Source organism: Populus alba, chromosome 1 (assembly GCF_005239225.2).
Source record: "Populus alba chromosome 1, ASM523922v2, whole genome shotgun sequence".
NCBI lineage: Eukaryota > Viridiplantae > Streptophyta > Magnoliopsida > Malpighiales > Salicaceae > Populus > Populus alba.
The window spans coordinates 38,699,326-38,726,999 of record NC_133284.1 but is presented as its reverse complement, the minus strand read 5'-3'; the positions used below and the strand labels follow the sequence as shown (position 1 = coordinate 38,726,999).

The 27,674-nt window shown below is 30.7% G+C and overlaps 2 protein-coding genes across 2 annotated transcripts; both read left to right on the top strand.

Annotated features, from left to right (window-relative positions):
• Nucleotides 1-2,502: 2,502 nt before the first annotated feature.
• Nucleotides 2,503-11,318, top strand: LOC118036931 (DExH-box ATP-dependent RNA helicase DExH17). The gene is made up of 28 exons (XM_035042795.2): nt 2,503-2,643; nt 3,015-3,120; nt 3,406-3,586; nt 3,958-4,119; nt 4,571-4,808; nt 4,943-4,979; nt 5,063-5,109; nt 5,339-5,376; nt 5,525-5,546; nt 5,652-5,864; nt 5,966-6,122; nt 6,237-6,288; nt 6,754-6,825; nt 6,954-7,003; nt 7,116-7,233; nt 7,317-7,380; nt 7,445-7,528; nt 7,607-7,732; nt 7,823-8,019; nt 8,114-8,302; nt 8,441-8,692; nt 8,872-8,921; nt 9,182-9,199; nt 9,562-9,644; nt 9,731-9,929; nt 10,050-10,093; nt 10,193-10,558; nt 10,657-11,318. Exons 2-28 carry the CDS (start codon nt 3,053-3,055, stop codon nt 11,247-11,249), a joined length of 3,720 nt encoding a protein of 1,239 aa, XP_034898686.1. The 5' UTR covers nt 2,503-2,643; nt 3,015-3,052; the 3' UTR covers nt 11,250-11,318.
• Nucleotides 11,319-25,225: 13,907 nt separating this feature from the next.
• LOC118036934 (UDP-glycosyltransferase 90A1) lies at nt 25,226-26,928 on the top strand. The gene has a single exon (XM_035042800.2). The coding sequence runs from the start codon at nt 25,364-25,366 to the stop codon at nt 26,777-26,779; it is 1,416 nt and encodes a 471-aa protein (XP_034898691.1). The 5' UTR covers nt 25,226-25,363; the 3' UTR covers nt 26,780-26,928.
• Nucleotides 26,929-27,674: the final 746 nt, after the last annotated feature.

Genomic DNA, 27,674 nt, shown 5'->3' with positions numbered 1-27,674 from the left:
AGGGCAATACTTTTATTTTATTTTAAGAGAAGCATAACAACCAGCCAATTCGGTTGCTAGGGCAATGATTATATTTTGAAGACACCTTATAATATGGGTTTTGTTCCAAGCAGTCGTTCATTTTCTTTTCTTCTTCTTTTTTCCTTCTAAATAAATGAATGGGGTAGTTTTTTAAAAAAGCAAATTTATTGAACTTGGTCAAGTCTGCAATTTGATTTGACGGGTTGACTCGGATCGATCTAATATGTCGTTACCTCAATATTTATAAAAAAAAAAGTTGTCTTGAATTTTTTAAATGAAACCATATTTTTTTTATTAATATTCTGCATTGCTTTTTAACTTGTCAAGCCGACCAAATCATATTATATATAAAAAAAACCATATGATTTAATTTGAAATTTGAGCTAGATAAAGATTCAGGTCAAGAGGTTTCAAGATTGACTAAGAGTGTGTTTAGTATTGCGGTAGCTGTTGTGGTTATGGTTTGAAAAAAGTTGTTTTATAAAAAGTACTTTTAATTGAGTTTAGTTTGGAAAAATAGGTATTTGGTTAAAACTGTGGTTGAAATTAAGGTTGAAAAAAAAATAGTTTAATGTGTTTGGTTAAGAATGCTTTTGAAATTGAGGTTATAAAATAATTTTAAAAAAATATATATTAATATTGATGATTTTAAATTTAAATATTGTAGAATTAATTACTTCTATTACATCATGAAATAAATAATATTTTATATAAAATATTATTTATTATTCCATTAATCTATTTATAATTCCATTACGTACAAAATTCATTTGATAAGGGCTATAGGTTCCATGGTGTTTTGAGCGTGCAACAAAATCAGGTAAAATATTATCAGAAAAAAAATTACAATTGTGATCGAATTCCACAAATGTTACATCATCATGTGATGTTCTTTTAATTTATGTAGTGTTATTAAATAATATTAAACATTAGTTTTTTGAGTAAAACATAATTTTAAAAAAATTAAATTTTTTTTTAACCCGGTCGGACGTGGTCCAATGAATTCTGCTAATATGAATAGTGAAAAAAATTCACCTAGCATGGGCACTGTTATGAACAGTGCCCAGGTAAATAAAGAGAAGCAGCTGGAGAGAAGCATCTCCTAGCTGCTTTTGCAAAACCCCTGTTTGATGGAAAAAATTATGGGGCCTACCAAATAAAAAACTACTTTTTTTATTTTACCAAACACTTAATTTACGCGGTTAGCTTTAAAAGCAGAAGCTACCGCATAAACAAACATCCACTAACAAAGTTGGATTTTATAGTACTTTCAAAAATTTTCCCGCGATAATACACAAACATTGTATTATTTTTATATGTTTTAATACACGTGTTAAAACTTGCTTTTGAAATATTAATGGAATGTTATCTAAGAAATAAATATTTTTGTGAAACATGAGACAGAGATATGTTTTTATCCTTACTTTAAATTTTCATGATTTGTTTTGTGTGTCTTTTAAACTCCTTTTGCTTTTTTATTAAATAAATGATATAAAAAATTGTTAGCATTTTTTTTGTTTATATCAAAGATATTGATAAGAAAATTACGATTTTTTACTAGCTTCATGAAATTTAAATTATTGCTCTTCTTATAAAAACTATTAGCATTATATAATCACATTATAAAAATTAGAAGGTTCTCTATATCACATAATCAGATATATTTATTTGTGTCTATTCTCAATTTTACGGCTTAATTTTTATTTAATATTAAAATATCTTTTTATCATTTTTTTATGAATATAATTTTTAATCTATTTTAGTAAACATATACCTCAAATTTTGAATTAATAATTAAAATTTTCGTTATGCTTTTTTTTATATATATTAAAAAAACTTTATCTCGGGTCAACTATCTAACCTATAAGCTAATTTACATATTAATTATTATAATAAAATATTGATAAATTATAAAATATTCACAATTTTTGTATAAACTTTGTATATGCTGATAACACTACACAGATTACTATCATGTTAGGTTTATATTTTAAGTTTTTGAAAACTAAAATTTCGTTATTGATTATTATTATTATTATAGTGTTTATAGAATTCATTACATATATCTTTAAGGGATTGACCTACTACCCAAAGAGGTTAGCTTCTTTCCTTGAAATTCTAGAATTAAATTATCAACGAGATAAATTATTAAAATACATCAAATCAAATTAATCTGAAAATATACTTTTAAAATTATCTACAAAAATATTTAACTTTTAAATGATACTTAAAATGCACGAGAATATTCTTCAAATCGAAAATAAAAAAATTGATATCATATCAAAGTCATGCATCAACCCCATAAATTAAGAAAGTGAGATTTTTTTTTAAAAATAAAATTGTGCACGAAGCCATTTACGGATTAAAGGTGTTTTATTATTTTTATTCAAAAATATATTAAAAAATTTTTATTTTATTTTTAAAAAATTATACATACGCTCAACCTGACTGAAATGCATCTGGCGTGCGTGAGGTGACTGCTCCCTCTCTCCCGCCAAAAAGCTCTTGAAGTCAGTATAAATATTGCCTAGTTCATCACTCTTTAATTATAGCTCTGCAAAAACCTAATCGAAAGCTTTCATTTCTCTATCGCCCTGCCACTGCGTCTCCAGATCTCTCCTTGTAACTCTCTCCTCCTTCTTCTTTGCATGTAAATTTGCGTTATCAGAGTAGTTAATGTGATTTGCTACAAACTTTGAAAATTATTTCACTGATCTGCTTTCCACTGTGACTTCTCTTTCGAGTAATTTTCATTCAAATCGATTTATAGATAGATGGATCGATATGCAGTGATCCATCGGTGAATTGATGAGGATAAATCAAATGATTAGTAATTGATATTCCCATTCAATTCATTCTAGCTATGCTTCTCGGTATTAACATAAATTCAATATTGTTTCTTTACTTTCAATTTGTTTCTAATTGATTGATCTAGAGTTATGTATTTGCTACCAATTCACGAGTTGTTTTTTTTTCTTTTGATTTTTTTCCAGAAATTAGGATCACCAAGGAAAGGACTAGTTGTTCGATAATGGATTCGTATACTCTCAAGTCCGTGTCAGATCTGCCACCGCCCTTTCGTTCGATTTTTAGCTTCAGGTACCAATCTTATTGATTTAGGTTAGTTGCAGGTTGCCAATCCTTACAGCTTGTTTTTTGTTGGCCTTAGTTTTATCAGTTTCTAGATGAAAATGCTACTGATGGAATCGATCAGTTGAACGAAAATCATGTGATTAGTACGGAATTGCAACTTCTGATATTGCTGGTGTAAAATGACCTAAGTAGTTGCCGCGTATTGATATTGTTACTCCATTATTTCTGTTGCGAGACAAATGGAAGAGGAATCAATTACAGATATTCTGTTTTTATTTCTTATACGTGCAGGTATTTTAATTCATTGCAAAGTGAATGTTTCCCTGTCTGCTACCATTCAGATGTAAACATGGTGATCTCAGCACCAACCGGTAGTGGTAAAACAGTGCTCTTTGAACTGTGCGTACTGAGGCTTCTGTCAAGGTTTGTCTCTGAAGGGAGGTTTGTGCATGTCAAAGGAATGCTAAAAACAGTAAGTATCCAAATAAAATGACAAAAATAAGGTTCAATGACTCCATTTCGAAATTCAATAAATACACTAGACAAATGATTTCATGATCCTGAATTTTATATATAGTCACTGGAAACAATGACTACTCCGCATCACTATTTCTGTAGTATCACCTTTGATTTTTCCTATTCCTCTGTTTAAAGTGTGGTTTCATTCTAACCGGGAAAGTGGTTCCCTGTTTTTTATCAAGAGGATATAATATATGCTTACTTTCCTCGTTCATTATCCTAGACTCGGTGTTTCCATGCTTTTCTTTATCAAGAGGGTTGTCCATGCTTTTCTCCCTGGTTCATTAGTTACCACTTGTTTCCTTCTTTTCATGTCATATGAAGATCTACATAGCCCCATCTAAGGCTTTAGTTCAAGAAAAACTCCGTGATTGGACTCAAAAGTTTGGATCACTGGGGATAAATTGCCTGGAGCTGACTGGTGACAATGAATTCTACAACACAAGGACTATACAAGAAGCAGACATTATTCTAACTACTCCTGAGGTCAGTATGCAATGATATGAAGAGCTGCCATTCCACCATTATTTCAAGAAAGAAAAAAAAAGCAGCATGCAAGTAAATACCATACAAAACTGCAGATATGCACACACAGATGCTTGCATGCATGCATATGCTGGCCTCAAATGAAGAATGCCTTGCTATAATTGTTTGGCTTTGGCCGCCTACTTCAAGCCTTCATGTTCTCATTGAAAATTCTTTGATTCAGCAGTTTGTGTTACCATTTTCATATTCAGCACCATCTAGAACCATTGCGCTGTTTTTCCTCATTTGGCCTCTGCTCACTGTCCATGTGTACACGTTTCTGAAATTTCTTAAAATACATATTGCATTCAAGTTATTTCTTTTTCGTTTTCTTTTGAATTCCCCTGTACTGGTTTTATTTGATCAATACCTTTGGAAAATGATTGAATGCATTTTCTATTCCTTTATATAGAAATTTGATTCTGTCACTCGGTATCGCATAAAGGATGGTGGCTTGAGCTTTTTCAGTGACATTGGCCTGCTTCTTATTGATGAAGTTCACCTACTGAATGATCCTCGTGGAGCTGCTTTAGAGGCAATTGTTAGTAGAATAAAGATGCTTGCTCACAAACCTGAAATGAAATCAAGTCCTCTATCTTGTGTTCGTTTTTTAGCAGTTTCAGCAACAATTCCAAATATCGAGGATCTTGGTATATCTAACACTGTATTGTTGTTGTTTGTCAAAGAGTTAAAATGAGTTCCATTAGTATTTATCTACAGACATTAAGAACAAAACAACTGTTGATTCATTTAACAATTTACTTATGGTATATGATGATTACAGCTGAGTGGCTTAATGTTCCAGTCCAAGGTATCAAAAGGTACCTTTACACTATTCCATGTCAACTATTATTCTTCCATTAAGAATATGTTTATTTCAACTAGCTTTCTAATGCCTTGGCAGGTTCGGAGAAGAAATGAGGCCTGTAAAGTTGACAACCAAAGTTTTTGGTATGCTTGAATGTCTCATTTCGAATTTTGTTTCTCATCAATCATGTCAGCATACTTTCTCTCATGATCACATGGCTAAGATATACATTATAATAGGATGGTTTAAATTTCTCATTTCACCATTTTAGTTGCATAGGATTTTGTAGATTTAATAATGGAGGACGAACAATCAATCACATATAGCATTATTATACTGTATTCTCATCATTACTGTGATGTCCTTCTGCAGGCTATGCTCCCGCAAAAAATGATTTTCTATTTGAAAAGGTGGCTGCATACTCATTGGACTGAAGTTCTGGCCAATTTAAAATTTTTATTACTTTTGATATTATAATGGATTTGAAAATGAAAATGCAAAAAATTCTGGGAAATTTTCTCTCATCTTTCTGATGGATTGTTTTTCTCTTATATCCAGCGCCTTCAAAACTATATTTTTGGTAAGTGGAAACATTTTCACAAATTTTATTAAGTGTTCATTTAAGTTTGTGTTTTTCGTCTCAAAGAGATCACCACTGACACCTGTGCTTATAAGTGATATTCAGATATTCTGATGCACTATTCAAGAGGGAAATCTGCTCTGGTATTTTGCTCGACAAGGAAAGGGGCACAGGAAGCAGCATTGAAACTATCTCAGACAGCAATGACCTTTGGTTATTCGAATCCTTTTATTAAAGACAAAGAACAGCAGGAAAGGCTAAGGGAAGCTTCACTTTCATGCAGCGACAAACAACTGCAGTCTTATATCCTATATGGTGGTATGGGGCTAGTCTGTTCAGTTATAATGTACCCCAATATCATGATTCTTTAAGATGGTCTTGAACACTGTAATTTTATTTAACAAGTGGCATGCTTGCAGTTGGTTATCACAATGGTGGGCTTTGCCTGAAAGATCGGAGCCTTATTGAGGGTCTGTTTCTTAAGGGTGATATTAAAATTCTGTGCACCACAAACACCCTTGCTCATGGAATCAACTTACCAGCACATACAGTAGTCATAAAATCAACACAACACTTGTAAGTCAAGAAGATTTACTAGAAATCCTCATCTTCTAGTATAAATTAAGAGATCAAGAGATATAATATCTCTTTTTGTACTTTGATTCATCAAAAACTTGTATTTTGTGACAGCAACAAGGAAAAAGGTCTTTATATGGAATATGATCGTTCCATGATACTACAGGTATGTAACTTCTTTAGATACATCCTAACACTAGTCTATGATTTTACTTTCTGCTCAGGCATCAATTACACACACAAAGTTGTCCATTGGATGGATATACCCCCTGGGGATTACTGGTTGGATTCCTCTGTGATTTTAACTCTTTATGGTAGAAATTGTATAGTGTAAAAATTCTGTGATTTAAGTCTATAATTATTGTTTGTAGACATTTGTGAACCCAAACTCTATATGAACTGGGAAGATCTAAAGTGGCCAATGATGCCTTTCTCTTTTGATTTCAAATGATACTTACCGGAAAGATACTCTTGTCAATTCTAACATGTGAGAAGGTAAAATGTCATAAAAAATAAGATATGTTGTGGATCAGATACTCATTCAGTCATATTAACCATGCCTGACTCCTTTATGAGGAAAACAAATTGCGTTTTGTAAATCCATCAACTAAAATTTTAAGGTATCATGCAGATGTGTGGGAGGGCAGGCCGGCCACCATTTGATGATACAGGGATGGTTATAATCATGACAAGAAGAGAAACAGTAATCCAATACTTTTTATTCTCTCTCTTTTGCATGCTTGGTGCTCTTTATTATTGAATTTTCCACTAGTTGATGTGAAAATTGTCTGTCCTGTCTGAATTTTCCTTCTGTTCTGATTATTACCTCAGGTTCATTTGTATGAAAATATCTTGAGTGGATGTGAAATGGTGGAATCACAGTAAGTTTATAACTTTTTAATATCATACTGGATCTGTTTCTCTGACCAGTGTTGCAGACTATAAAAATCATGCATTCTTCTATTAGGTTACTAACTTTTCTTGTTCCTGGAGATTGCTTTCATGCGTGACGGAGCACTTGACTGCAGAGATAGTACAGTTGACTGTTTCTGATATTGCACGGGCAATTGAATGGATGAAGTGCTCGTACTTGTACGTTAGGATAAAAAAGGCATGCATTTCTGGGCCTCATAAAAAATAGCACGTGGGCAGTCTTTGCCATTTAACAGATTTGAAACTTCCATGAATTTTCAGAACCCTGAGCATTATGCTGTTAAGCAAGGAATTTCTAGAGACCGCATAGAAAAGCAAATGCAAGGTACTGTTCTTAGGTACTGGTTGATTCGCCCCCTCCCTCTCTTAACTATGCAATTCCATGCCAGAGATTACTGTTCAGAAAGTTAACGAGTTATCACACCACCAAATGATCTGGACTGACAAGGATGGTTTTCTACTGAAGCCACTAGGTACTTTAAATTCATGTAGCCAGATATTTCACTTTTTTTTACAATTGAATTCCTAATTTTTCATTTTTGATCCTTCAGAGCCCGGACGGTTGATGACCAGGTACTATTTGAAATTCAACACAATGAAGCATGTCATGCAGACCCCAGAAAACTGCAGCTTGGAAGATGCACTTAATGTTATATGCCATGCCGAGGAAATTGCATGTATGTATACTTGTCCAATAGCTGTTTTTCCTACCCCAACTTCGAATAGTTAACATTAGAATGATACATTTACTTATGTTGAAAATGAAGGGATACAACTCAGACGCAATGAGAAAAAGCTTCTGAATGATATCAACATTGATAAAGATTGTCGAATTCGGTTTCACATCAATGGGGATAAGCAGAAACGGAAAAAGCGTATTCAAACTAGAGAGGAGAAGATATTTGTTTTGGCAAATGACTGCTTGACTGGGGATCCTTCTGTTCATGATTTATCCCTAACCCAGGTTTCTTTTCTCTCAGTCATTTAAAAGGTTTTTGCTGTATTATCTTAAGCTGGAAGCTTTACTGATGAGACTATACTCTGGTGGTTGTAACCAGGACATGAATTCTATATGTTCGAATGGGTGTAGAATTGCAAGGTGCATGAAAGAGTATTTTATTTTCAAAAGGAATTACAAAGGAGCCATCAACTCAACCCTTCTAGCAAAATCATTATATCAGAAACTCTGGGATGATAGTCCATACTTGCTGAAGCAATTACCTGGCATTGGAATGGTGACTGCTAAGGTTATTTACTTTACTGCAATTTGGAGGCTCGTGTCATCACCTTTTGGTGAAATTGATTAAAAAAAAAAAAAAAAAATTCCTATTTCTAATTCCCTTGTATGTTAAATTTTTGCTGTCCCTCCATATTACTGCCTTCAGGCTCTACATTCAATGGGAATTAAATCATTTGACACGCTAGCTGAAGCTGATCCAAGGAGAATAGAGATTCTCACTGGCCGTAAATTCCCCTTTGGGAACCACATCAAGGACTCTCTCCTATCATTACCTCCGAAAGTCAGTATGAGTATTGAGGAAAATGAGTGCCATAGGCGAGGCACGTCTAAGTTTGTTGTGACATTGACTAGGCTATCACAACCACTCCAGTCATCTAAACGACATTATGCTGATATGGTATGTTTCCAGAATGTATATGCTTCATTTTCTTTAAACCTAATGGAAGCGGTGCCAATTGCACTGCAATGATAATAAAAAAAGAAGCACAGCTGAGAATTGTTTGTCTTCCTGATTGTGAGGTCAGAAGAAAGTAACATTAACACTATATATATATAATTTTTTTTTTTTGGGTTCAGATTGTCGGTACAGAAGAAGATAACCTGGTTCACTTCCATGAGAAAATAAGGTAATGTGTTCTTTTCATATATATGTAGATTCAGTAATTGGATATTACCGCGTCATTCAAGCACAATACCAACATTGATATCTCCTAAACAGCTGCTTTAAAAAATCACGTGTTCCTCTATTTTAGTCTGGAGAAGCTAAATGTTCTTTGCAGAATCGATTCTTCTAATCTTATAGCTTAGCAATCCCTCATCATATGCTTGCTTTTTCATGAGCACGTTGTCACCTGCATGCTTGCTTTGTCCCAATTGGTTGCTGCAGAGTGGATGAGTTCTCAAGGTACGCGGATTTAAACTGCAGGCTCCTTTCATATTGATATTCATTAATGTAGTCTAAGCAAATGTATTAAGCAGGCTCCTTTCAAATGTTTTTGAACATTACATTTGAGAGGAAAAAAAAATTATAATTCCTTCACTGCTATTTAATTACAAATATTGTTATGAGCAGAAATGATCTTTAAACTTTGCAAAGCTGCAATAACATTTACTATAAAACTACCTCCCTCCGGAAGAATGAGAAGGCCACAACACTAATTAAAGCATATCGCTAATTTTTGGGAAAAGTTACTTCAGTGCTCAAAGGGAGTGTTTAGTCAACTTGTTGTACTATTAGAAGCTTAGATCGTTTGTCTTTCACTGCAGCCCCTATAGTGCAGCAATTCTCCTGTCAATCCCGCAACAGAAAAAGCTGACTTTGAAGGCTAATCTTATTTTTGAAGAATACAGTAATCGCAATTTTGACATGTCATTCTTTTGTTTTTTTACTTAGTTGACTACAGAGTTAATTTGGAGAGTTTTATTGTTCATGCAGTTGGTCTTGATTTCCACCAAAAACTTGTGTTGATGAAGGAAAGCAATCCAGAAACAAACAAAAACAGATGCAAGCAGCCTTCCCTGTTTCCTCCACCTGGGGATGTTTGTGTCATAGAAGACGAAAGTGAAACGACATCTTATGGTCCAGCTGGAATGCCTTCCAATTTGACAAAATCCAAAACAATAAACAATTCAATGCAAGTAGTTTTTCCAATATAAAGGCTTCTTTCCATCTATTTGATACCATGGAACTTCTTGCATGTTTCTTTGTCCATGTTTATTCTGCATTACTAAACCATATGGTTTCTCTATCCCAGGCCAAGTTTCAAACTCATTGATGAGGATTTGGAATTGGGAGATGGTATAGCTTGCAGACTATTAATTATTTTTATTATTTTTTTTTGCATTTACGTGACTATCTCTTCTGATTTTCACTGACAATTTCTACCTTGAAATACAGAAGGCGAGCCTGGTTTTGAAATCCAAAATGACAGTTGTAAAATCATATCTGAACAAACGATATTTGAGCACATACGTGAAAAGGCCAAGAGCTTCCCTCTCTTGACTACTTCAAGCAATGTTTGTTCTCCATCATCAGAGGCCATGCTCCTCACAAGAAAACGTCGTCGTGACAAGGCCATTGAACTTGATAGCGCACCGAATGCTACGGAAGAGACAGAAGGAAGCAAAATCTCACTAGCTTTTCTCAATGTGACTTCAGAACAAGGAGAGAGAGAACGGCATGGACATGATAGCTACAAGCTTAGGACTCCGAAGCATCACACTAGCCCCGGAAGGTTTGTTGTAGACCTTGTGGATGATTCAGGTGCACCTTTGACCAGATAATAGTGTTTAATATTCTTTTATTTTTCCTTTTTAATCATCCCTTTTCCTCTTCTCAGTGATTTGCTTTCATTATTCAAGGTGGGCTTCCTTCTAAATCTGAAACAAGTGGGCTCAATGGTCCAACAAAAGATACGATATTTGATCACATAAGGAAAAAAGCCCAGTATTTTCCAGCGTTGTCAAGAACCATGCAGTTTGACTCTGTAGCTGGGACAAATCCATACTCGTTTGAGAATCAACCTGACGTTTGCATTGCTGCTTCACAAGTTTTGAAAGAGGTGAACACTGATAGATCTACCGGAGAAACCATAATCATTTCAGATTCGGAAACCAGGAGAGGCATAGATGCACACAGTACAGAGCCAGGATCAAGGGTTAAAGATGATACATTTTCTCGGAGTCCCCATGGAGAGCGCGGAGGTTCGAGCGCTCCTCCGAAAGTCTCATGCATCAACACCGATCCTTCTTGTATCGAAATGTTACCTTTTGACATTTCTATGATAAAACATAATACGCGGCTAGCAGGCTCGAGAAACTCCACGGCGTATGGCAGGAAGAAGCAGTCTTCTCCAAACGGATCCAAAAGACACTGCTGCTCATTGGAAATGGCTGGTAAGAATAGGGAAGTCGACTCATTTCTTGGGTTTACGAGTGTCTTTTCATTTCTCTGATTCAAGTGCAGTATGAATACCTGTTAAAAATCTTGGCACGCTGGACGAGTGTTTTTTTTTAACATGCTATTTGGAATTCTTGTAATTGAATTTGATTTTTAAATGAATTCTTCTCGTATTTGATATCCTTTTTAATAATATTGATTTGAATTACAAATGAAGTTTAAATTATAAAAAATAAGCAAAAAGAAACTCCTTTAATTTACTAAAATAATTCCAAATTGAAAATATTATAAAAAAAACATACCTTTCTCCAACTTAATTCTGATCAAATTCGTATCATACATCTAAATGTGTTTATTGCAGTAGTTTTTATAATTATGATTTAGAAAAAATGCTTTTAATTATAATTAGTTTTATAAAATATATATTTGGTTAAAACTATGGTTGAAATTAATGTTGAATAAAAAAATAATTTAAAAGTATTTAATTAAAATTGTGTTTTTAAATGATTTTGAAAATAAAATGATTATAAAATATAAGTATGAATTAATTTTATAGTTTTTAAATTGAAATATTATAGATTGAATTATTAATAGTCATTGACTATCTACTGTCTTTACCGACAGAAACCACCAAATAACCATGTGGTAACCTTCCACCTTTCCCTCATTGATTGGCGCAATAAACACAAATAAAATAAGAAATTCAAGCAATTGAATAATCCACCAGCCTCACCCGTAATCTGCTGGCATTGGACTTCATACCAAAACCATCATGTGCGGGGCTGGGGACTGATGGAGAGAGAAGATTGAAAAGATATTGCATAATCTATCTCTATTAAACGACTGCGAGTCATGGCAGATATATGTCATAGTCACTCACTTTATTAGAACTAGTCATGCTCAAAACTTAAGGTATCTAATTTGACACACTATAATAATGTATTTTCTTTAAAATATTATAAAATGTTATTTTAGCAATTCCTCAATTATATGGACAACAGAAAAAACTACTTGATATTGCAGGTATTATATATTTTGTATATAATAAATAAATAAAGACCAACTTTGCTAAATTTGCATCTCTAATCTCCTCCTTTTTTATATATATTTTTTTATTTTGTTACTGAACATGGGTCATCTTTATCATAAAAACCTTTGAGCTTTCTTCATAAGAGTTCATCCATTTCATTAGAACATGCAAGTCATTCCATATAATTGGACTAAGAAAATCGTTCCAATGGCAATTATTCAATCTCCATTTGATTTTGTCAGTGAACAGAGTCCTAAAAAACTGAGGTTGATAAAAAAGAAAAAAGAAAAAAAAGATGCTAATTACAATATATAGTAGAATGCCCTAAATAAAATATTATAGCAATCACAATAGCCAAAGGATTTTTTATTTATTTATTTTATTATTTTCATCCTAAAACCTTTTTTTTATTATTAAAACCTTCTATATCCAAATTAATGACCAATTTATTCAAATTTTTTAAGGAAAGAAAAAATTCAAAAACAAAGGACTAAAGTGTAAAACAAGGAAAAATCCCATGGTCAATCTCAAAATCTCTAGGAAATCTCAAAATCTCTAGGAAATTTTTTGTTCAGTCCACTTACTTTTTCTTTCTTACTCTGCAGTCTTTTTAGTTTTTTCAATTTTATTTTAGTCTAAAATTTTATTTTTCTTAACATTTTAGTCTTTAAGTTCGAGAGAAAAAGAAGAAGTAGCTTAAAAACAATAAATAAAAGAGAAAAATTGATGAATGATCACTTTTCAGTAAAGTAACTCCGCATTTTTTATGTCAACATGTTTTATTTGATGAAAAGAGTTCAATGATGATAGTTTTTTTTCTATAAATATATTTATAAAATATATCAAATTCCATTTAGATTTTCTTGATTCAAATGATTTTGATTTTTTTGAGTGGTTTTAGGTTGTTTTGGGTCTGGTGGGTGATTTATGGAGGGTTTTATGATTTCTTTTCTGTGATGTTTTAGATAAAATTGAGTTGAAATTTTTATTTTTAAGTAAAAAAAAAAGCCCCTACCTGATTTTTAGCCACTATAGTGGTGGCTAAATTTTAGGTAGCAACCTCATAGGCATCAAGTCACTTACCGCTATAGGTGACATGCTACCTACTAAATTAAAAAAAAAAAATAGAAGCAGTCGAAGTGTCATCAATTTCTAAGGTAAAAAAAAAATATGAGCCAATTTTTTTTTTATTATTATTAAGGATAGACATGTGGGGCCCATTTATTAATGCCTAACTTTTTTTATTTTTATCTTTTAATCTCTTTCCATTAATTGTTTCTATTGAGGATAGACATGAAGGATGAAATTGAATTTCAATTATACAAAAGGATTAAAAACAATAGCAACTATAGAATGAGGATCAAAATAAATATACAAAATAAATTTTTTTTAATTGAAGGGTGAAATTGAAAAGAAAAGTTAATTTAGTAAAAGGACCTAAAAAATCCAAAGAATGAGGGTCGAAATTGACATAAAAAATAAAAACAATATTTTGATTGAAGGGTGAAATCGAAAAGAATAATAAATCTTACAAAAAGGCTAAGAAATAAAAAAAATTAGGACCAAATCAGAATATATGATACTATCAATTTGAATTGAAGGATTAAATTGAAAACCAATAAAATTTTTACCAAAAGGCCAAGGTAAAAAATTAGAAATTCAAAGAATGAGGATCAAATTTGAGAATATAATATTTGGTAAATTGGAATTAAAGAATGAAATTGAATAAAAATAAAACTTCTACAAAAAGGCCAATAAAAAAAAATCATAAGAATAAAGATTGAAGTTGAAATACCAACAACTAAGAGAGTTAGGTTACAATTTTAGAAGAAGAGAAAGAAAAGAAAACAAATAAATAAAGATTCACCGACAATAAACTAGACAACAACCAGATACACGTGTCATACTAAAAGGATGAGGGAAGGTCAACAGTTCCAACAATACGACAGAAGGGCATCTTTGGATGCCCAGAAGTGCCCTATAAGCTGATGGAAGGGCATCCTAAATGGCATTCACGCAGACACGTGTGAGTTCTCCCGAAGTTTTTAGAAAACATGTACAGATTCATCCAACGGCCAAATTCAACTTCCACAACGGCATTTTAATCCTCACGGCATTGCCTGTATTCTTGAACAACACGTGTGGCCAGAATATATCAGGTTTTGCTCTAGTTTTTGTTTTTATTTTTCCTTCCTTCTTTTATCTTTTTTTCTTTGTTACAGAGCCAACCCCTGTATTTTTTTTTTAAAGTAGCTCTTCAATTTATTTATTTTTTAGATTTGGTCCTTGTTCTTTTTGTTTCTACTTTTTTTTTAGATTATCCATAGAATTGGAATTTACTTTCAATTTAATCCTCCTTTGCTTTTTTTGAACTTTTAGATTTGATCCCCATTCTTTTTATTTCACTTTAAAAAAATTACTCTCTTAATTAAACTACATTTTCAATTACATCCCTCAATATTTTATATCATTATCTTAATTGGACAATTTTTTCAATTGAATCCCTTAATATTTTAGTTCATTTTATTTTATGTTAGATTTGGTCCTTATTATTTTTTAATTGATATTTGTTTTTGTTGATCAGGGTTTCATTAACCTTCTAGGTCACGGGTTTAAAGGATTGGGCTAGCTTATATCTTTTTCTTTTTTCAGGTACTTTTTAACTTTTGATTTTTGTTGGGACTATCTTTCTATAGAGTTATTCTGATCTCATATGTCAAGTCATGAATTTTGCAAGTTACTATAGCTTTGCCTTGTGCAATATTATTTTTAATTTATTTGTTGTTGTTGTTGTTACTGGTGCTACTATCTCATTTGTTTTTATCATATTATCAAATTAATTCAAGGTTTAACTTGATTATTAATTTTTTTAACTTTTTAAAAAATGCTACTATCTCTTGAACTTTTTTTTTTAATATCATATTATTAAATTAATCAAGGTTTAACTTTATTATTATTATTTTTTTTAAATATAACTGTCTCCTAAACCTTTTTTTTTTTTTTTGTAGTTTCAAATAAAAATTAATCTGACTCACAAAGTTGTGCGAGACATTAATATAGTTTACACTCTATTTCTTATGGAAATAACCGTTGCTTTAACCTAACTATAATCTCTTATTATGCAACTCTAACTTTTCACTTGCCCAATTTATTTATTTGTTTTTATTCTTTCCTTTAAATTATAATTTTCTGGTTGTTAGTTAATCATTTTTCTCATTTCATCATTTGTTGTATCCTTTTGACCTTACTTTAGTACTCTGCTTGTATTTATTTAATCTTTCACTTGTTCTATTATTTTAATTATCCTACTTGGTTTTGACTGTAATGCTATAATGAATATTTTTTAATAATGAATGTATAAGTGTTTACAAAGAGAAATCTTACGATGAAATCTTCCATTAGTTACCTAATAGTGATTTCAAATCTGATGATGATATTTTTTAAAATATATTTTACTTAAAAATATTTTTAAATAATATTTATTTATTTATTAAAATTTATTTTTAATATCATCATATTAAAATAATTAAAAAAATATTCAAAGTTTTTTCGAACAACATAACCATGCTACTAAAACAAACAGCCTCGCAGAGGAAACTAAAACCCTAAAATTCTTGAGGGAAAGTTTGGTTTTAGATTCAAAATGTGTCCAAGGATCTAAAAAATACTTTGATATTAATAGTATTTTTTTTCAAAGTTTTTTAAACCCAATTCGGTAGTCGACCCAAAAGCCCAAGCCCGTGACCCGATCATTATACCGGGTCAACTACCAGGTCGGCATATCAACTCAAAACCCGTGAACCGATCATTATACCGGTCAATTACTGGTTCATGTTGCTTGCCCTTGGACTAATAATAATAATAAGCGTCGTTGAAAGAAAGAAAAGTTTATAGAGAACAACCCTGCTTGCCACTCATGTTTGACAGATCTAAAACCAAACATTGCTTGTCCTTATAAAATTAGCACAATCACCCTCGTAACATAGTACACACAAATCCCTATCTCGCTTTTACAAACCACCTCCACAGCCACCACAAGCCCACCATCACCTCCTCAATTTTGGGATTCAAAGTTCCTTCTCAAAGGCGTAGAAGAGATTACAAAATACAAGAGCAATGCCTACCTTCACAACCACAACTATTATGTCATCTCAAAACAGCAACCTTAGTGGAAGGGGTCCACTGAGGTTGTTGGAGGACAGATCTAGCTCACGTAAGCTACACATTCCTCCAAAGGATCTTGGAATTCCACCTTCAAGTTGATTATCGGCAAGATGAAGATTCGTGAGAGAAGTCATTTTTCTGAAAGCATCTGGAATAGAACCTTGTAACTGGTCGGCAGATAGGTCAAAATCAACAAGGCTATCACTGGAGTTGGACAACTATGGGACTATTGATGAAGAAAGATGGTTGAATGAAAGATCAAAAGATAGCAAGAGATCTTGAAGAAAGAAAGAGCTGGAGGAATGATGATATATAAATCAGCCGGGTTTGACCAGGTGGACCAGGTCCTGGGTCGATCGGGTTTTGTCGGGTCAATTTCCAAACGGTTTTTATCTCCTATCCAAACTGATTTCCAGGCCTAGGTTGACCTGCCAGGCCAATCTAGGTTTTAAAACTTTGATTTTTTTTAAAAAAACTTAAATGAACTACGTAATTGTTAAGCGAAATTTATTAAATGATAGAATTTCAAGGGTTTGAAAGAAATCATTTATAGATCCCACAAAAGTAATGGTGAATTTGGAATCCACAACACTTTATGTCATCAAATAGATTATGGATTTTAGCCTTCGGACAGGTCTTAGAGCTAAGCATCTCAGCTGTGTGGAACAAAATGCGACAACGCTTGCTGTGTCAAAAAGAAGAAGAAGAAGATAATGGCCTGGAAAATCCAACCGGCTTTCACTTCGATCACTCTTTTTGTTTTTAATTTTTTAATTTTAAAAAAAATAATAATAATTTTTTTATTTTTTTATTTCAAGTTAATTTTTTTTTATTATTTTGATGTGTTAATATTAAAATTAAAAAAAATTATTTTAATCTATTTTTAAAAAAATACATTAAACAACTATTATTATATAGCAAAAAGATTCAACGACAAGGAATCCTGAAGGATATAACTTAATTGGTCAGGCTTCTGTGTTTGTTTTTTAAAAATTACAATAGTTCAAATCTACAAAATCAAGTCATATGAAACTTAATTAATTAAAATATATACAAACTAACCCGAATACCCAATATTAATCTAAATAAAATTCAATGACAAGCACACCCACTCATGGAGCAATTCTTTTGGTTGTCTGCCCAGCTCGACCAGAATTGAAAGCGCTTCCTCCATCAAACGTCAAACAAACGCGAGGAATCCAACCACACTTTCTTTGCGTGGTCTTATTTTAATAATCATCACCACAAGATTGGAAGTTCTAATATTTTGAATAGATGATTTTGTTTCTTCAAAATATGAAATAGAATATATCATAATAATAGAAAAAATAAAAATGATTAAAATATCTTGAGGAATCTAACCAGTGGTCCAGCCACACTTTTCTTTGGGTGGCCATTTTTTTTCTTGCAAAAATCAATAGTTCTTAGTTTAATAATCACCACCACAGGATTGGAAGATCCAGTATTTTCGAAAAGATGAGTTTTATTTTCAAAATATGAAATAAAATATGTCAAATTAATAGATAAAATAAAAATAATTGAAATACCCTAATGAAAATTCGAGCTATTTTAACTTAAGTTAAGGTGTATTAATCTCTTTAATTTTTTTTATATTTAAATTTCTCTTATTTTATTTCTCTAATCTGAGTATGCATGTGAGCTTTTTAATATTTTCTACCTAAGTGTTTCTATTAGATTTCATTAAATATATACTGATATAATCATTAAATTCACACACACACACACACACACGATTTGCAAAGTAAACATGTCTTGTTCATTTTATTTCTGATTGAATATTTTATTCTTAATTTTCTATTTTTAGGGCATGTATTCTTAATCATGGCTATTTGAATGTCTATATTTAATAAAGATTTAACAACAAGGTATTTTTATTAGAATCAATTAGTTATTACACTACCAGAAAATCGATAAATACAAACAAAAATACCAAGAGAATATTTTCATTGGTAAATTACCGATGATATTTACCGAGAGAATTATAGTGGGAAAAAAATTATTAAAAAAAAGCAAAAAAAAAAAAAACAATAACGTGCCATTTTTACCAACGGAATTATCAACATAATAAATTTCATCGGTAAATTCATTGGTAAACTGTAAACATTGTTCATCATGTTAATTACAAAAGAAATTACCAACGAAAACTTTTATCGGTATTTTTCAGAGAGCTCTGGAACTATTCACTTCCCAATTGCACCGTTAATTACTATTTTTCACAGATAAAATCACTGACGAATTGAAAAGTCATCGGTGTTATTTGGCGATTTTCTGAAAATATTTGATTAAATTAAAATTTTAAATTAAATATTACAGACGGAATCATCGGTGGATTAAAAAGTCGTCGATGATATTTGACGGTTTTTTTAATATTTTTGATTAAATTGAAAATTTAAATTAAATATTATAGATAGAATCATCGATGGAATGATTAAAAATATTAATATTTAATTATCCGTCGGTAAAACGCCTCAATAAAAAGTCAAGAATCCATAATTTCACAATAGACGGGGCTCCACTGTTCTTCTTCTTTCCCATATCTAAAAATATAAATATCCATTTCTTTTTCTTCTCTTCTCCTCCATGCTCTAGTATGTATTCTTCTCTTTTCTTCTGTTTTCTTAATTTTTTTTTTAAAATTAATATACTTTACGAATTGTTTTTTTCTCTTCTTAGCTTCACTTGCAACCACATTAAGGCAATGCTTTTCTTTTTTCTTCTTTTTTCATGTTTTTTTTCACTATATTTGTTATTTTATTTTATTTTTAATTGTTTTTGTTCTTAATAATTGAATGAATATTGTTGTAGGATTTGTTTTTCTTATGATTTTCTTCTTTTTTTTCCCAAGCGTTTTGAGTATTTTTAGAGTGTTGATTTATATTAATTTAATTTTTTTATATAGTTTTGTAAAATGAATTTTTTTAAAAATATTTTTAAATAATTACCGACGAAATTGCATATGGTATTTTTCCGAGGGAAATACCGACAAAATGAAGCGGATAATTCTTTTTAGAGCGTCTTTTCCGTTAGTAAATCCATCTGTAATAATATTTTTTATTACTGACGGGAAAAAAAATTACCAATGAAAGATTTACTGATGGAGCATTTCTGTCGGTGATTTCTTTGGTAAATTAATTACCAACAGAATGATAGTACAAATACCGAAGGAAAATTCCATCGGTAAATCTAAAGATTATGGTGGTGTTAGTTGTTGATGTTTTCCTTTAATTGTGGATCATTATTGACTAGGTAATAAAATAAAAACACAAGTAAATGAAATGTTTTCTAGATTCTTATTTTATAATGGTTTTTTCCATGTACATAATTTTTGTAGATAAGTGGAAAAATACATTAAGATGCCAAGTGTCAACGTAACACCCACCTTATTATATTTGACAAAATTTAACAACAAAGCTCAATTAGAAAATAATTAAAAATTCCCTCCTCAAATAATCAAAATAAATAAGCATACTAGAATAGAAAAACTTGAAAAATTCAGACATCAAATATATAATTTCATTTTTCAATAAAAAAGATATTTTGTTATTTTCAAGAATATAGAAATAATAGATTATAATGTGTATGCATATGTTGCTAGTCTGGATGTACACCAATTATTTATGTTTTTTATTATAATAAAAATATATAATTAGCGATGTCTAAATATATTTTTATATCTATGTTTTATATCAATGACTTAATTAATATGAAACAAGCATAAAAGATTGAGTTTATAAATTTATTTGTTCCATTGATATGCTAAAAGAATACTATAGTTATGTTTTGTTTAGAGTAATGATTTTATATGAATAAGTAAATTTCGTGATTGTAGATATATTATTTGGTGTTATTAATGTTATCTTGTGCAAGAAATTTAAAATATGCATAAAGTTTTGAAATGTACATTTAAGGTTATGTCAATGAAGAATTCAAATCAAGTTTTTTAATGAATTGTAAAAATTATCGAAAATAATTTTTATCAAAAGAGAAACGATGAAAGAGTAAATGAGGTGTTACTCTTTTTCAAAGATCATTAGCACCTATGGATTAATAATTTTGATTATAACAATAATTAGTGAATTTAATATATATGTCAAAGGTTTTAATGACGTAAGAATTTTTCTATATCAAATCAAAACAATACGGAACTCCTTGGATGCAAACATGACTTGAAAATGCCCAAGCTTATTTTCATTTAACCAAATCTTTATATGAATTAATTTGGCTTTACCAAAATAATTTTTAAATAAAATATTTTTCATTGTTAAATTTACCATTCAAAAACTATTTTATACCAAAATTAATACATTGTGAAATATACCTCATTAAAAGTTCTTTTATCCAAAAATTCTTTTTATATGGAGAACATGAACTTTATCAAATGAGCTCTTGCATTTTTTTATTATCAAAAAGCTTATTATTCATTCCTAGCTAAAAGTCTTTATGACATGGGTACCTGTACTTTCCATTTAGTTTTAGCTAAAGTGGTAAACTTGTAAGTTTGGAAGAGTTTTACTTGATTTATTTTACTCTCGATAGCTAACTTGTTTTAAGTGGTTAAATTACTTTTTACTCAAACTTTTGCAGCAACTCCTTTTCTTCCAAAATGGCAAAACTCTCTGAAAGTTTAAAATATTGTATTCCATTTCTCCTTGTAGGAGTAATGGCCATGTGTTGTTATTTTGCCTACACGTATATTTTTTTCAATTCATGCAAATAAAACCTTACAATCTTAAATTTTACAACCCTTGATGCTTACAAATTCTCTTATCTAAATAGCTTTTATTATTTTTATGATATTCTCAAAACTTTAAACTTTTTTTTTGCATCAAATCACAATTTTACATTCTTTATCTAGATAACATTATAAAGACTTCAGATCTATTTATTATAATATCCTCTTTGTTGTAAAGTGTGAGAATCCTTGTGAGAGAATACCTATTATGAAAGTGTATGTAGCACTTGAGTTGATAATAAATGTTGGTTGTGAGTCATTGGAAGGTTTAGATCTTAATACTTGAAAAACATTATGAGAGAGGTTTTTTTAATTTTGATCCTATAAAAAAATTTCGTGTATCAGTAAAATTTTACTCGTTAAAAAAATTATGAGTTGATAATAAAAACTTGAACATAGGTTCAATGGGTAGAGTAGATACTTGTTCAAATCATTTATAATTGGTGTCTCTCTTTGCTCTCTATCTCATTTTATTTGTGCCTTGAATATTGATTATTGTTGCTAAAATTTGGTGTTAAAGATTTAAGTTTTTAAAGTATGAAACTCTCATTTAAGCCCTAATTCATCCCTCTATTATGAGCTATTTTAGACTTTCAATTTATTACTTAATTCTTTTTAAAATAGAAAGCATCATTTTCATTAACTTATCAAATGATTTCTTGTGTTTTGTTCATTTGATCACACTAAAAGTTCATTACCAATATCCAACTAAGTGGTTAAGTAGTATTTTGTAAGAGTTATACATAACTTGTTTTATACTCAAAATTTAACTTGTTTTATCATATATGCTTAAAGTTTATGATACCATACATGGATCTTTATATTATGGAATGATGTAATAATCATATGTTAAAAAACATGCTTGTATGAAAGATGTTTTAGTGCTTAAGTTAAATGATAATTAAATACAAGGTCTAGGAATACATAAGAGGTATTGTAAGCAAATCTACTTAATGAATATGAAAATATATATTACTTTCATTTGTATAAAGAACATAAAGAACAAGCTTTGTGATGTGATAAGTTAGACAGATTTAAAGAGAATAAAATGATTCAATGAAATCATCAAATAATCAAGGTCATACATGAAGTTCAAACAAGAAATTTGATGCAATAATAGTTTTCAACTTTAAAAATCAAAATCTTGTAATGAGAGTTTGCCAAATAATATTCAATTTGTTTAGAAACTAATTTCCACACATACAAAACATAAACCAACACAAAAGAACATAAAAAAAACAAGAAACGCCAAATCACACACAAAAAAAGAGGAAAATTTCAATAGTTAAATTAGTCTAGCTAATTTAATAAAGTAGTTTTTCATTTTTTTAAACAGCCTGATTATTTTGGTAAAATGGTCTAGTTAATTTCTAGAAATTCCAGAATTTTTCCAACAACTTTAAAACTATATAATTGGTTCCAACAATGATCTATCCGATTCAAATGGGGAAAAAGATTTTGAAAGTTGTGCCTAATGAATTGTTTGATTTTTAGCCCTATAAATACCCCTTACTTTATAAAAATAAATAATTAATTAAAGAAACCTATTAAGATTACGTATTCTAAGATTATTATATTTAAAGCCTTTTTTAATTAAATTTATAGTCAAGCTCTTATACACATTTAATAAATAAATAAATATAGTTTAAAGATTTATTCAATGCATATTTTTTTTTTCAATTTTGAAAATTAAAATAACTAAAAACAAGGTAATTACCTCCGTAGAAACCTCTTAAATAGAATAATGCTTTGGTTTTTTTTTTTTTTTTTTTTTTTTTAAATTTCATCCTTCAACAATAACTTTGTTGGGGATTTAACTTTATAATTTATATTAATTTTTTTATAGGGTTATTTTAGTTTCATAATCTAGGTTATGAGTTTGACCAGTTAACTCAGTTAACTATGGTTTTTTTGTTCTTTTTTTAATTAATTATTTTTCAATTATATCTTTCAATATTAGGTTAAGAGAAAATTAAACTTCATAATTTTTTTCTTATTTGCTTTGTATGAGGTTATTGTAATTTCATGACTGAGGTTGCAAGTTAACCTAGATTAACTTAAGATTTTTTTTTTTATCACTTTTTTTTTATATTCCTTTTCAATTTCATTCTTTAAATTTTGGTTAATTAAGAATTTAGTTTCATAATTTATTTTGATTTAATATTTCTAGAGTTATTATAGCCTTTTGACCCGGATCGTAGATGTAATAGATTAACTCACGTTGCTAAGTCGATTCAATAAGTTATTATCTCAATATTTCTTTTAAATATCATATTGAAATTTTTTTCAAAAAAATATATTTTTATTTGTTATTCGAATTATTTTTAGACTTGTTAAATTAATTGTATCATATCAAATAATCTTTTAAATATCTTTTTATTAAAAAAAACATTAGCAATATGTAAATATTTTTTATATTAAAAAAATGATTTGATTCATAACAAGTAAATTGTTATTTATTATACTATACTCTAAAACACATGGAATTTTCACTATGCAAATTTATTTATTTTTCTCAATTTAGTCCTCAAACTTTGTTTTTGAGTGATTAAGTCTTATTTAAGGAGCAATTGGTTTCAAATTTTTGAGAGGGTGAGATTATAAGAGGGGGGACTAAAATGAAAAAAACACGACAAACATGGGTGGCATCCCATAAGTTTTTAAAAAATTCATTTTGGTCCTCCAACTTAAATAATCACGCAAATTATATAATTTTGGTCCCTTTTTCAATTCCATTTTGGTATAAAGGTTTAGTTTGTTATTTTTTTTATTCCTAGTTGAGAAAGGAAAGAGAAAAGGGTCATTAGATTCATGTGGTAAAGAGAAAAGTATGTTGTTCACACCTATTTAAACCACTAAAATAAAGGATATTTGTATAATTGTTCCATTTGATAAGAGAAGTTTATATTAGGTGTTTTTGTACCTTAAAAGTTCATGAATAAACAGATCTGAGTTGGGGTTGATTTTTGGTTTCGAGACGAGTTTGGTTTTTTAGGTAGCTTTTTTAGACCATGAATAGGTTTTTCTTGTTTTATTAGGTTCTTTTATAGGTATTTTGGGTCAAAACAGGTTAAATAACATGTTTTGGGTAAAAAAACATAGGCCCTAATTTTTCAAGCACCATAATGGCCGAAATCTAGGCAAAACAAGCGACATGTCAACTATTGCTATTTTTAAAAAAAAAGATGGATGCCATGTTATTCGCCCCAAACACAAATTAAAAAGGGGGAGGCGGTCCCACAAGCCTGCCTTGGTAGGCCCACATATGGGCCCTAATGATATAGGCCAGTTAGGTTGGCATGGCTTGTTAAACCCAGTAGCACCTGACCTTTTTTTCCTCTAATTTTTTTTATTTGAAATGATGTTTTTTTTTTAAAATAATTATATTTATATTAATACCCTTTCTCTCTTTTATTTTGTTTAAAGAGTCTTTTAAATAATATTGATATTTTGGTTACGTGTTTAATTTTTTTTAAGTTTTTCTTGTTCATCTATGATTTTATTTTTATCTTTTATATAGATAAGCTATGTTTTTTTTTTAAAAAAAAAAAAATATTTATTTTTAGATGATATTTTTAATATGTGTAGCCTTACATGTTATTTTTTTTTATTTAATCAATTTAATATGTTTGTCTAATTCTATTATTGTTTGAATAGGTTGCAAACATGATCAAGTAAATGTACTATTTTTTAAAATTAAATATCTTCATCTACATCTATTTTTTAGTTTTTCAAGTTTTGTTTTTAGATGTCATTAATGATTTTTTTTTTATTTGATCTATATTCTTAATTTATTTAATTATATGTGTGCATAATTTTTTATAAAAAAATAAAAAAAAATAATTCACCGTGGAGTACAGTCGACGTTCTGGTGTTATGCTAAGGGCTTGTTTGGATACTGTGGTGGTGGTGACAGTTCAAAGTTATTTTACTGGAAAATACATCAAAATAAATTTTTTTTTTTTAAATAATTCTTAACATCAATATATCAAAACAATTTATATCCAAAAAAAAAAAATTATTTTAAACAAATAAAATTTACACCGCATTTTCAAAAGACAATTAAGATGCCCTCATATGATATTTCCGACGCGCAGGTGCGGGAAGAGCAAAGACCTTTCTCTATAAATTATTATCTCGATGAACTACAAGTATATTATATTTACAATTTTAACGCTTAGATTTGTTAGCTTTGTGAATGTTGTGAGTTAGCAAAAGACTCATGGACGCAAGTTCTAGTGATTCTAAGTATCACGTAGTTTTATTCCCTTTCATGTCAAAAGGCCACACTATCCCACTCCTCCACCTAGCCCGCCTGCTCCTCCGCCGTCCGAATTTCATCGTTACTGTGTTCACCACTTCTGGAAACCACAGTTTCATAGCTAATTCTCTTTCCGATACCACTGCCTTTATCATTGATCTACCATTCCCACAAAATGTCCCTCAAATCCCTGCCGGTGTTGAAAGCACCGATAAACTCCCTTCCATGTCTCTCTTTGGTCCATTTGCCCTTTCCACCAAGCTAATGCAACCCGACTTTGAAAAAGCTATCGAAACTCTTCCTCGCGTCAACTTCATGGTATCAGACGGCTTCTTATGGTGGACTTTAGATTCTGCAATCAAGTTTGGTTTTCCAAGATTGGTTTCTTTTGGCATGTCCATTTACTCCTCATGTCTGTGCAAAGCTGTGGTTGAGCATAGACTTCTGTTTGGTCCTGAGTCAGATGATGAGCTAATCACGCTGCCTCAGTTTCCATGGATTAAAGTCACCAGAAATGATTTTGATTCAACTTTTAGGGACCCTGAACCAAGCGGTCCTCACTTTGAGTTCATCATAGCGACAATCACAGCAGCAGGTAACAGTTACGGTACCATCATTAATAGCTTCTACGAGCTCGAGGCAACGTTCGCTGATTACTGGAACAAAGAGAATGGAAACACGGCCTGGTTTGTTGGACCCCTATGTCTGGCTGATGCACCGCGGGTAGAACATGAACCGAGCAAGAAACCCACTTGGATTAAGTGGCTAGATCAAAAGCTCGAGCAAGGAAGGTCCGTCCTATATGTAGCGTTTGGGTCTCAGGTAGATATCTCACCACAACAACTCAAAGAAATAGCTATTGGGTTAAAGAAGTCTAAGGTAAATTTCTTGTGGGTGATGAAAGCCAAAGATCCAGAATTTGGTGACGAGTCTGAACTCGAAGAGAGTATCGGGGATGGAGGAATTATAGTGAGAGAGTGGGTAGATCAAAGAGAGATATTGACACACCAAAGTGTGAATGGCTTTCTGAGTCACTGTGGATGGAACTCGGTGCTGGAAAGCATATGTGCAGGAGTGCCGATTCTAGCATGGCCCATGACGGCTGATCAGCCTTTGAATGCACGAATGGTGGTGGAGGAGATAAAAGTAGGGTTGAGAGTAGAGACATGTAATGGATCGGTGGGAGGATTTGTGAGGTGGGAGGGTTTAAAGAAGATGGTAAAGGAGTTGATGGAAGGAGAGACAGGCAAAGTGGTGAGGAAGAATGCGGAGGAGTACGGGGAGATTGCCAAAAAAGCTATGGAGGAGGGAAGCGGATCTTCCCGGCGCAATTTAGACGAGTTGGTGGATGCCTTGTGCAATCCAAGGAATCCGTGAGAAGAGTTGCATTGCATCCAATTCATGGCATTTATGAAGCATTAATTAGGCGTCTCTGTTCCTTTTCTTGTTTTTATGTTTTTTTTTTCGCCAGTTGGAACGATAACAAGGTATTCATCTGTTCACATTCTAAAGATGACTTTACATTTGATCGAGAAAAACTGATCATATTTGATTCCAAAGGGATTTACAAAAGATCCCTTCATGCACACCAGCAGTGATATATACTTTTTCTTTTTTTTTTTTCCACAAAAATGATGCTAGTATACCATAAATGCATTTTAAAGAAGAAAGATAAATTGGGGACTCGGGTTCTAAAATTAAATATATTGATTTTATTTTAATTAAATAATAAAAAACATATAGTTCAAATTAAAAATACTAGGATAACGATGAGAAAAAAACTATTTTTTTAAAGGGAATAAACAATATAGCTTAATTCCCAACTAATTAAATACAAAATGACAAAACTGAGTAAAACCAATGACCTAAAAAATTGGTTTGAGTCAATCTAAGTTAGCATGACAATCATGTAATCTTGTTTATAAGGGTTAAGTCAACCCGAGTTATCCACCAAACTCGCACGGTTTAAGTTATGAGATCAAATAACTCGATAAAAAAAAATGATGAAAATAACAAAGCCTTTTTTTTATATAAAAAACAATATTAATTTCATTAACTTTTCAAAACTCGTAACTATGGTCATTAAACTGAAAGCATCTTATTTGAAAAAATCATAAAACTCGATTTTCAATCAATCAAATATTAAATGATGAAATTGAAAAAAGAATTTCAATTATACAAAAGGATATATATAAAAAAAAATAGAAATTAAAAGAATGAGGATCAAAATTGAAATACAAAATAAATTTGATCTTTGAATGAAGGGTGAAAT

What these genes read in the sequence shown, in the direction of transcription:
- LOC118036931 (XM_035042795.2), top strand. Translation starts at nt 3,053, where the DNA reads ATGGATTCGTATACTCTCAAGTCCGTGTCAGATCTGCCACCGCCCTTT. An exon ending in AACGACATTATGCTGATATG is followed by an intron (nt 8,693 to 8,871) that starts GTATGTTTCCAG and finishes TTTTGGGTTCAG; the next exon opens with ATTGTCGGTACAGAAGAAGA. An exon ending in AAAACAATAAACAATTCAAT is followed by an intron (nt 9,930 to 10,049) that starts GCAAGTAGTTTT and finishes TCTCTATCCCAG; the next exon opens with GCCAAGTTTCAAACTCATTG.
- LOC118036934 (XM_035042800.2), top strand. Translation starts at nt 25,364, where the DNA reads ATGGACGCAAGTTCTAGTGATTCTAAGTATCACGTAGTTTTATTCCCT.